The sequence below is a fragment of the Rhinoderma darwinii genome, chromosome 8, assembly GCF_050947455.1.
Source record: "Rhinoderma darwinii isolate aRhiDar2 chromosome 8, aRhiDar2.hap1, whole genome shotgun sequence".
NCBI lineage: Eukaryota > Metazoa > Chordata > Amphibia > Anura > Rhinodermatidae > Rhinoderma > Rhinoderma darwinii.
The window spans coordinates 113,776,185-113,788,145 of record NC_134694.1 but is presented as its reverse complement, the minus strand read 5'-3'; the positions used below and the strand labels follow the sequence as shown (position 1 = coordinate 113,788,145).

Below are 11,961 nucleotides of genomic sequence, written 5' to 3'. Positions count from 1 at the left end.
GTTCCTAACTAGTTTATGCACATTCATTGTAGTACAATTTTGTTATACTGGCAAACATAGCATGAAAACCCTTACTTTACACACACATTTGGTGTTTTCTGTGAAAGGTATGCTCATGAATATCAATCTTTTACTTGTTAAAATTCAAGGTATTTTTATTATTTTGTTTGTCTCTTGGTATCTAATGGCAATAGTGGTGTTGATGGTTCTCAAACTATTGTAGTGCACAGAACTCCAAGCACTATAAGTTCTTGTAGAATTGGGCTGTTCAGTTCATGCTGGGAGTGCTAAAATGTTAATAACACCCCCAGATCATTGAAGAATGGTAAGGCAGATGCATAATGTACCTAAAAGACAAGAGTATGATGCAGAACACACCTAGCAGCAGAACTGCATGTGATACAGGCTGCGGTCTTGAAGATGGTGGTGTTGGGTCTTGATACGCTTTTTCCAAGGTCTATTGCTTATTCTCCTGTGTCTCTTACTAAGGTAAACCCTGTACGTAGGCGGTTGGTCAGGCCAACAATTGCCAATCAATTGTGTAACCGGTCCAAAGAAATGTAGCGGATAGCTTCCACTAGGACCCATGGAGGCGTGTGGTGTGATTTGGGCGCAAGCCTACAAAGTCTGCGGCGCAGCCAATAGGCCGTGGAGCATAGCTCTCGCTATTGGGGATTCTGTGAGGGAGTGGATAGCCCCACTGTGTACCACAGAGGCGCATTGAAGGAACAACGACCGCCCGGTCGGACGCAGGTCTTTGTCGCAGCCGGTCCAAGGGGGAACTCCAGAGGAGTCATGATCCCAAGCCTCTGTTCATACTGTAACTACTGAGGGTGCCAAGTGTTGTAGTCTGTTATAGATACCGTCCACAGGGGGAGCATCAAATCTCCTGATGGATTCTAATCATGTAAATGACAGATAACTGAGACAACAATGACAGGTGAAGGAAAGCATGGACAACATGCAGAGATGAAATGTCTTGAACCTTGTGTTTGGTACTAACTGCAGCTATTGAGGAGACCTCCTCCGAGGAGCATACTGTTCTCTTAATATAATTTCAGGTACAGAAATGCACAAAGAAACAATGAATGCCTTGGACGGTAAAAGTGACCTAACATCTGCCCAAACAACCCATTTCTGATGGACTCCAAGATGGGGTGACAACCAGAACTGATGATGCCCAAGAAGATGAACCAACAGATTGGCCAGAAATGCAAAATGAATAAACTTATTCTATGTCTTATGTGCTTGCAAGAACATATGGACTGCCTCTAAGATACATGTTCTTGTGGACAATCTTCTTTTCACATCCAAGGGAGAAGTAGTGATTTTTATTTTTCCACTGTGGACTTCCTAGGTGTTTTTCCTGCTGTGTGCCAATTACACAGATGTTTTTTTATACCTCCTCCACAGTGGTTGACAGAAGATCTCACCTTTAATTGTTTTTGCAATGAAATGTAAGCACCCCACACACAAGAGACCAGACTTCCAACATATTGTGTCGGTATACCGACAACAGGGGGAATGTTACAGGAGAATATTGTTCCCATCCAGACACTCTGTTTTATGACCACATAAAATATACCTGGTAAATAGATATAGTATATACTGATATTATTCAGTGGTGTTCACCCTTTGAGGTGGCAGTATGCTCAGAAGCCATTTGGTCATAGATTCTTATCTACTGCCTTATTAGCATTACAATGGACCTCAGTACAGGAAGGAGCCATTGTAAACTGGATGTAGAGACAGCTGAGTATACTGGGAATAGATTTACCTATACTGTACAGATGCACATTGGAAGGTGTATGGGTGGTCATAAGGCGGAGTCAATGGAATGGGTGGGTTCAACCCAGGGATAGGAACATATAGGTCATGGGAAGCTCTTGGTGCGGGCTCTTTCCTGCCAGCCCTGGACGCTCAGCACTTAACATCAGGAGCCAGCTAAGTTCTATTATATGTGTGCTTTCTGTGTATGTATATAAGTATAATTATATTACAGCAGACTTTATATGTGTACATAGAGATATTCTAGGAATCTTATGTGGATTATAGATGAGTAGATATATATATGCTGTTTATGCATGAGTCTCTATATGTACATGTACTAATGGTCAGGCGCTGTATGTGGCTTTGGTTATAGTGGTAGTACCAGGAGACCATATAAGGTTGGGACCTGGATTTATATTATATATACATACACATTACTAGTCACATGTGCAAAGTGTTCAGGGAAGGTAGGAAGAGAGGCCGCTGTGTGTGGTTGTGTTGTCTATGTAATGTATTGTATCTTGATGTAGTGTATATTGGTTTGTCACGTCTATGTTATGAGTAAAGTATTTTTATATATTTAAGTATCTGCGAGGGTTGTATGTTACTCCTGTGGTGTGTGAAGGACTGGAGTGTGTGCACATTGTGAACAATACAAAGTAAGCGGACTATATGAGAAACAAAGGTAACGGACTAGGAACGGAGAAAAGGGAGATAATACAGATAGTCATTTGCCCCCTTTAACAGTAGAACAAAGAGAATTATAAGGGATACACATAATATAGGCGATATATATGGGATGTCTTATATAAGAAATATAGAGCAGTATATGTGGTATACAGGGAATTATATTGGATGGATATTAGATAGGAGATATAGGGGATATGTTACATAGGGGTATTACATTCTGACTGTTCAAATAAATGACTGATGATGTATTACATGGACAGTCCGGGTCAGTCAGAGCGGGAGCTGCCGTCACTTAGCGTCGCTCTGCTCACGGTCAGGTCCCCCTGTATGACGTATATAAACATATATGTATCCATATGCCCTAGAGGCGCCTGAGGAGTGCTTGAGATTACTATTAAGTAATAATAGGGGCGCTATAAATCATATATTCTAAGAGAGATGCACTGGGGAGGAGCTCCATCCATGTAATGCCATTTTTATCAAGAAACACAGGCAGAATTCAAGTTGATCACACTGTTAAATTATGTAAAATATATTTATTATGTGTCAATCCAAAATTATTTGTTCAATAAGCATTGAAAAACATTTTGACGTCGGGGCCGTTAAGTAAGAGAAGCGTCCTGCGGGTGGATCGTCTGATGTTTAACTAGATGTGACCTCCGGGTAAAGCACTTTCCACAATCAGGACATGAATATGGCTTCTCCCCGGTGTGAATCCTCTGGTGTTTAAGAAGGCCGGATCTCGAGGTAAAACATTTGCCACATTCTGAACATGAGAACGGCCTCTCCCCCGAGTGAATCATCTGATGTCTAACAAGGTCCGATTTCTGGGTAAAACATTTGCTACATTCTGAACACGAGAACGGCTTCTCCCCGGTGTGAACCTTCTGATGACTCTCAAGATGTTGTTTACGCGTGAAACATTTCCCACATTCCAAGCAGAAATACGGCTTCTCCCCGGTGTGAATCCTTTCATGTATAACGAGGTCCGACTTCTGGATAAAACATCTCCCACAATCCGAACATAAAAATGGCTTCTCCCCGGTGTGGGATTTCTGATGTTCAACAAGAACTGATCTCTGGGCAAAACATCTCCCACATTCTGAACATGAATATGGCTTCTCCCCGGTGTGGATCCTCTCATGGATAACACGACTCGATTTCCTGGTGAAACATTTCCCACATTCTGAACATGACAAAGGCCTCTTGTCTTTGTGGGTCCTCCTATGTATGGTAAGATTAAACTTCTTATTAAAACATTTCCCACATTCAGAACATTGGAATATTTTATTGTGTTTAAGAGTCTGTGATTGGTCAGAAGATGGTTCCTCAGGGTCAGACGTTAGATCTATGCTGTGAAGGACTGAGGGTAAATGTGGGAAAAATGAGTGTTCTCCAGAAGTTTTTCGAAGTTCTACTTCATACTCTGGATATAAAAGGAGATGTCTGTCTAAGTTGTAGTGATTGTCTGCTGAGAATACAAAAATATTTTTTTGATTATTTCTGAAACACAAAAGTCAATTCTTTATTTTATTCCTATGTAAACCTTCCAAAGAAATCTCAGGTGCAAAGGAGCGAATACAATTTTTGGGTTATTTTCAACTTTTTAAGCTGTTGTTTGGTTCCCTGAGTGGTCTAACGGGCAGCTAAAACTACCGTAATGTGTCGGTCCCTGCTCTTCATTAGAGATCCTCTTTCCTATCATAAATAGTGGAGCAAATATGAAAATCCTCATCAAACACCTTTAAAAAAGGGAAACTCTGGGATTCTCATTGTAAGGGCTCATATGGCAGGAGGAGATGAATGGTCTCCTATGGTGTAACCATGGCGGGTACAATCATATTAGTCACTAGATATGGTATTTGATACAACCCAATGGACTCTTGTCTAAACCATCACTCGTTTTCTAGGGTTGGTCTTGTATTTGGCTGAGTAACCTGCTGGGTTACAGGATGTGCAGTATGTTCCTAAAGGGATTTCAGATCGTTCTCCCTCGCTATCTTTGTTCTTCTGTTGCCCATTCAGGCCTGGCCAATGAAAACTCACCCGTTGGCCTGAAATTCTGGAGGCAGTGATGAGGCAAAGTATTGGAAGAAAAACCATGCCAGTGGTCCTGGATGTCCCAGTCGCCCTAGAGGTCCCAGTCGCCCTAGATGTCCCAGTCGCCCTAGATGTCCCAGTCGCCCTAGATGTCCCAGTCGCCCTAGAGGTCCCAGTCATCCTAGAGGTCCCAGTCGCCCTTGAGGTCCCAGTCGTCCTAGAGGTCCCAGTCGTCCTAGAGGTCCCAGTTGCCCTAGATCTCCCAGTCGTCCTGGATGCTTTTGAAGCATATATTACAGATGTGTTGGCAGATGCTTCCTGTCACCATAAGTGGTGCCGAGCTGAGGAGCATCTCTTTTTAAAAGCTGAGAAGGCACTAATAGGTATTCACTATCAAATATTTGGAGTTTTGGTCTCTGAAGTATTCGATACATTTCATGATAATATGATCTTATGGAACTATTTAGGCCAACTATGAGATCCCTCGCACGTCCGTGGTGGGATAAATCAGGAACATAATGTATACAAGCAACTTTTATAGCTATATGATTTTGTACTAATAAACTCTTGATGAGAAACGTTTGGGCTGTTGATTAAGAGAAGGAGATAACTATGAGAAGATCCTTTTATAGTCTATTGATCCTAAAGTTCTTCAGTATCTCCAATGAGATCAGAGGTGATTCCCACAACAAAGGCTTTTCATTTCATTTCATCCTCCTCTGCCCCAGATTAAAACCCTCTTCCAAGTATTTGACTTCACTTAACAAAACTTTACAGTGGTGAAAGCTGTAACTCAGTCCTTACTCCACTTCTCTTCTGAAATGTTCTCCTTTATCGGGAGTTCATGATTATAAGTCTGAAGAGCATTCAACAGAGCCTCAAAACCATTGCCATGAACATTATCCTCAAGCTTCCATTCTCCATGGAGATGTCCCCACGTCTTATCTTCTGGAACGCTCCATGACGTGGTGAGTAGGTGATCAGGGAATGTATAACCATGTCCAATATTTGGTGGTGATCGCTTGCTTACCTGTGCTCAGAATTTCCCCATCCTCATACTGTCCATCAGCCCTCATATACGGATCTTCTTCTTCTACTATAACGTCATCTTTAATATTAATCAGATCTTCATCCTGGTTCAACATGTGGGATAAGTCATGAACAGTTCAGCAGACAACCGAAGAAGGTTTGGTTAGATGTTAGAAGTATTTATGTTCTTAGGTAGTGGACTCCAGGATCCTGCCCGTATCCTCCTTATATATTACAATATACATATATTTGTTGAAATTAATAAACGCAGTATAAGAAATAGATTCACAGAACCCCCTGTACACATCATATATCATCGGTGAGACATCAGCTCCATCTACCTGATCATCCTGTAGGACACTGTTAATTTCCCCTGGATCATCCTGAGAATGAAGAGGACTGGGACAACTCTCTGGCGTATGACTTCTGTATCCATCTGTGGCTGAATACATTGTGAATGTGAAATAATCAGTATTTAGTTGACCCTCCTCAAGACTTTTGCTTGTCTCAAAATCCTAGGCATTTATGGGACATCCACTTTATCAGCCATAAAAGTCTGATGTGTGCGGATCCCACCTCTCCAATAAGCGTTCTTGGCTTTTTCTGTAACTCCCATTGAGTGGAGAGAGTCGCACACATGGTCCCTGTTCTAGAGATAGGTGTGGGTCTCATCTCTGGGTTATGCACCTATCAGACATTGTTGCCAGACACCTATCTGATGTCCATGTGCCCTATCAGGATGACCCCACAGTCAGTTAAGGTCTCCTCTTACCCGGTGATGTGAGGGGCTGGTGGTCCTCCATCATGGCGTCCTTGTACTGATCCTTGTGTCCCTCTAAATACTCCCACTCCTCCATGGAGAAATAGACAGTGACGTCCTGACACCGTATAGGGACCTGACAGACACAATGATACAGTCACATTATCCCTTCATATTACCGTATTGTGTCGCGGTATTCCCAGCAGCGCTCACCTCTCCAGTCAGCATCCGAATGATCTTATTGGTGATCTCCAGGATCCTCTGCTCATGAGCTCTAGGATGTCTCAGTGACATAATTGTGCTCTCGGATATGCTCCATCCTCCTGACACACAGGGAAGGATACTGGTTGTCACATGTTTATCAGACTTCTTCACTATGGTGTAATCCTGCGTGTGGAGGGAGACATGAAAAATAAAACTATATGCCTTCCCAGAATCCCTCACCTCTCCAGTCATGCCATGGTCTTATTAATAGACATGTGTGATGTCATACAACATACTTCCCAGAATCCCTCACCTCTCCAGTCATGTCATGGTCTTATTAATAGACATGTGTGATGTCATACAACATACTTCCCAGAATCCCTCACCTCTCCAGTCATGTCATGGTCTTATTAATAGTGTGATGTCATATAACATACTTCCCAGAATCCCTCACCTCTCCAGTCATGTCATGGTCTTATTAATAGACATGTGTGATGTCATACAACATACTTCCCAGAATCCCTCACCTCTCCAGTCATGTCATGGTCTTATTAATAGTGTGATGTCATATAACATACTTCCCAGAATCCCTCACCTCTCCAGTCATGTCATGGTCTTATTAATAGACATGTGTGATGTCATACAACATACTTCCCAGAATCCCTCACCTCTCCAGTCATGTCATGGTCTTATTAATAGACATGTGTGATGTCATACAACATACTTCCCAGAATCCCTCACCTCTCCAGTCATGTCATGGTCTTATTAATAGACATGTGTGATGTCATATAACATACTTCCCAGAATCCCTCACCTCTCCAGTCATGCCATGCTCTTATTAATAGACATAAGTGTGATGTCATACAACATACTTCCCAGAATCCCTCACCTCTCCAGTTAGCAAGTAAATGATCTCCAAGTTGAGACTTATTATCCTCTCAGCCATTTTGTCCTTGTAATTTTCCATTCCGAGTGGATCATTCATTAAAAAGACCATTAAACAGACGTCAAATGGTACTATGCAGTAATCTAAATTAAAATAAAATTAAAATAAATATTAGTGATTGTAATACCCCTCCGCCTATGTGAAATACATCAATAACGGGACATGATAAAGGAAAACATATATAGAAATACTGTAGTGTAATTATTTAAAACCAGTTTTGCATCAGGGGCTCAACAGCTTCTCATATCCTTCCCCTCACGTATGAACAGACACTGCTATAAATGCTCAAAATAAGAGGAATGCAGAGACTATGCAATAACTTCTCGCTGACCGTGTGACTGAATGATAGAACCATAAGTGAGAAAAATGGCTGCTGTGACCTAAAAACTTCCAAGACGCACCTACCCACCCCAGATAAATAACACTGCCACAGGGTAACAGGAAAAAACAAACCAATCACTAGGCAGTATCAGGTAACCCACCCCAGAAGTGATTAGTGGTATCATTATCAGTGGTTGGGACGCAGAGCAGGTACGTTGGAGGTTACACTAGAGAGTAGATTTGTGATGTTTTTGGGTCTATGGAGGGGGACAGATTATCGGGACCTCATTGCATACACAATGACATATCGTGCTTCATAGAAGTGCATAGTGTACACTCACCTACAGACCGGCAACATGGAACAGAGGGGCCACATGTCGGAGTGTGAGGGAAGCCTAACCCCCGCTAGTGGCGCAGCATCGGGCTCCTGCAGGAAACACTATTCAGTAACAGATTTCTGCATCCCGGACTCATCATGTGGTTCCCCTTCAAGCAGATCTGGGCTAAGAAATGTTTACACATGTAAAGACGTGTGCCAGTATATACTAAGTAATGTAAGCTGTCAAAGACTTGTGACCCGTACCCTACAGGGCTAATACATAGAATAATAAAATTAAAAAAAACATTTTTGGGACTACGATACAGTTTTTAGCCATCAAATTTGAAAGGTGACGTGCTTAAAGGGTAAGTAAACTTTTACAAAACTTTTGACATGTCAGAAGTTTTGATCGGTGGGGGTCAGAGCACTGAAACCCCCACCGATCGCTAAAATGAAGCAGCAGAAGCGCCGGGGTGAGAGCTGTGGTGTTCGTTTCTGAACGACTTTCCTCACAAAGCCGAGCGAGCAATTAAGAGAACCTAAGAGGAGGAGAAAGCATAGGTTTTCCAAGGCTCCCAGGTCAGTTCGAAGGGTTTAATGTTTCCCGCGGTCAGGGACGCAAATTTTTCATGGTACACATTGTGATTTAGTCTTGGATTGACTTCAGAGAAGTCCAGGGTCTGCTGCTTCCATCTGGTTACGTCATGGCCGACAAGGGGAAGTATGGAGCGGGCTCACGGGCTGAGGCCGCTTTATACTAAGCGGGTTTTTGATGTTTCAGCCGACACTTCAATGTAACGGCGAAATTCAGAGTTGACTCAGTTCTGCTCATGTAAGCCCTTAGATGACGCGGTCGATATCGACCACTGCATCTAAGCCATTAGAAAGAGGGGGCAGCACCCTCCAGCATCCCACCGCCTCTTCTCCCCCCGCGATCGTGGGGTTGCTGATGGTTGTCATGGCAGGCTTGGGGCCTAAATATGGACCCCAAGGTCTGCCATCTTTGTGCCCCTATTAAGCATTGCCGGAGGCAGGACATAATAGGAGCCTGTAAAAATCATGATTTACTGCAATACATTAGTGTTGCAGTATATCGTGCAGGCGATTCAACAATCAGTGTTTCAAATCCCGTAGGGGGCTAATAAAAAAAAATTGAAAATCAGTTAAAGGTTTTTTTTTCATGTCCAAAAAAATGTTAAGCTTAAAAAAAAGCTTTTTCCCATTTTCCCCCCAAAGCAATGTATAAAAAGAAATAAAAATAATTGGTATCACTGCGTTTGTAATCGTCCGAACTATCACAATATCACAATGGTCATTATTTAACCCACACGTTGAATGCCGAAAAAAATAAAAAGAGCCGTAAGGCCTCATGCACACGAACGTAATTACGGGCCCATAGACTTCTATTGGCCACAGGTACCTTCCCGTTTGCTTACGGGAAGGTGCCCGGGCCGCTGAATAATATAGAACATGTCCTATTTCAGGCCGTAATTACGGCACGGGCAGGCCCATAGAAGTCTATGGAGCTCCAGTAATTACGGGTGGCTACGTGTGTTCACCCGTAATTACGGGAGCGTTGCTAGGCGACGTCAGGAGATAGTCACTGTCCAGGGTGCTGAAAGAGTTAAACGATCAGTGCGGGACAGAGAGAAGGGGCTGAACTGATCGGCAGTAACTCTTTCAGCACCCTGGACAGTGAGTACCATGCACGGCCCTCACAATATAGAGGTCTAAATTTACTTCAAAAACCCGTAACAAAAAAAGTTAATACTTACCCAGAACTCCCTGCTTCTTCCTCCAGTCCGGCCTCCTGGGATAACGTTTCAGCCCATGTGACCGCTGCAGCCAATCACAGGCTGCAGCGGTCACATGGACTGCCGCGTCATCCAGTGAGGTCAGACTGGATGTCAAAAGAGGAACGCGTCACCAAGACAACGGCCGGGTAAGTATGAACTTCTTTTACTTACAATCACTGCGTTCCACTGCGGAAACTCTGCCCGAAAGGGCTGCCCCTTCTCTCTATCCAGCACTGATAGAGAGAAGGGGCTGCCGATTAGTGCAGAGAAAACGGGTCCGTAAATACGGGTGGAATACTGGTGACAACGGACCCGTATTTACGCCAGTATTTACGGGAGTAAGTTGTGTGCACGGCCTTGATTTTCGGGTCGGCCGGCAGCGGAGTGTCACCCGCGAGCCGCCTGCAAATCGCGGGCCGTAATAAGACTTGCCCGTTCTTTCTGCGGTCCAGGCTCCTGGGCCATGCACGGACCGTGAAAACCACGGTCGTGTGCATGGGCCCATAGAAATGAATGGGGCCGCAATTCTTCCGTGGATTTTCGGGGGAATTGCGGCCGCAAAAGCACGTTCGTGTGCATGGGGCCTAATACTGTGTTTTGGTCACCTCATTTCCACAAAAAATAAAAAGTGATCAAAAAGTCGTATGTAACCCAAAATAGTACCAAAATAAAAACTACAGCTCGCCCCCTGCAAAAAATAAGCCCTCACACCGCTCAATCGATGGAAAAATAAAAAAGTTATGACTCTCAGAATGTGGAGACACAAAACAAAATAATTTTTGGACAATAATTTTTTTCTTTGTAAAACATAAAGATAGAAATTTGGTATCGCCATAATCGTATTGACCAGCAGAATAAAGTTACCACCTCGTTTTTACCACACTGTGAACGCCATAAAAACGAAACCCAGTAAACAGTGGAGGAATCGCTGTTTTTTCCTATTTCAAAACTACAAAGATTTTTTTGCCAGTTTCCCATTATATTGTATGGTGCAATAAATGTTGTCATGAAAAACTACAGCTCGTCGCGCAAAAAACAAGACCCGATACGACTATACTGACGGAAGAAGTTCCGGCCTTTGGAAGGTAGGGGAAGAAAAAGCGAAAATAAAAAAATTAAAACCGGCTGTGAGGGCAAAAGGTTAAATTATAACTATATAATGTATAATACAGTAATCTCTTATAAATAATATATAATACACACAAATTACATGTATAATATAGGTATATACTGTATACAATACTGACCCCCATACATACAGTGCATATATATATATATATATATATATATACACACATATGACATGATCATATATAGCTACATACTATACATACTACGGGACATATATATATAAAATGACACAATATAACAGTACAGTACATACCCTGATCAGTAATTCATGTTATATAGAGCACAGTGGATAGAGGACCTTTAGTGATGTCACATGAGGGAGGAGTCACCGACAGTGGGCGTGGTCTGTTGCTGTAGTAACTACCTGTGCTTTGCTCATGGTTTGATAATCATGTAAAAAGGGGTGGGCTAAAGGACCGTTGATGATGTCACGATCATGTGATCAGTCACATGCACAGGGGCAAACAACAGGGCACTCCAAACACTGACTCCTCCCACGTATGATGACATGATCGTGACATCATCAAAGGTCCTTTATCCACTGTGGTCTGGAATCTCCTGGAGAGTCAGTGTATGTTTTACTTGTATTCATTGTTATTGTGTAGTTCTGGGATTGCTGTATGTGACATTATAACATTTAGTGTATATAGTTAGTGGTTTATACATGATACTTGGGGGAAGCTGTGATATATATTTCAGATTTTGCTCCAACTGTATTCACACCTCCAAATAATATATTATGATAGATATACCCGACTTCGACGCCTCAGTGTACAAGTAAATACTGATAAACTGCGCCTAAACCAAGAAGGTGACGTACAGTATCCAAAAAAGAAATGATAAAATATAATGTCAAACAATGTGTGTGCAGACAATGCTCAGATAAATAACATACAGCGCCGTATAACAATTTATAAATACTGCTATACAGGGGGAGATCTACTGAGCAAAGTGC

The 11,961-nt window shown here is 42.6% G+C and overlaps 2 protein-coding genes across 4 annotated transcripts in view; one reads left to right on the top strand and one right to left on the bottom strand.

The window, feature by feature from the left end:
* Positions 1-2,993: 2,993 nt before the first annotated feature.
* LOC142659901 (gastrula zinc finger protein XlCGF66.1-like) lies at positions 2,994-11,343 on the bottom strand. Of its 3 annotated transcripts, none has more exons than XM_075836456.1 (8): positions 11,260-11,343; positions 8,102-8,263; positions 7,383-7,522; positions 6,503-6,676; positions 6,302-6,425; positions 5,871-5,971; positions 5,531-5,633; positions 2,994-3,931 (listed from the first exon to the last, which is right to left on the bottom strand). In XM_075836456.1, exons 3-8 carry the CDS (start codon positions 7,488-7,490, stop codon positions 3,063-3,065), a joined length of 1,479 nt encoding a protein of 492 aa, XP_075692571.1. In that variant the 5' UTR covers positions 7,491-7,522; positions 8,102-8,263; positions 11,260-11,343; the 3' UTR covers positions 2,994-3,062. The 3 variants fall into 3 exon arrangements, with proteins under 3 accessions (XP_075692571.1, XP_075692573.1, XP_075692572.1); XM_075836458.1 differs by having other exon boundaries at positions 2,994-3,928; XM_075836457.1 differs by lacking the exon at positions 8,102-8,263.
* Positions 11,344-11,518: 175 nt separating this feature from the next.
* LOC142660055 (uncharacterized) overlaps positions 11,519-11,961 on the top strand; it is a 53,146-nt gene continuing 52,703 nt past the window's right edge. Inside the window, 1 exon segment of the mRNA XM_075836704.1 lies at positions 11,519-11,577. The gene's annotated coding sequence lies outside the window, so the exon portion shown is untranslated.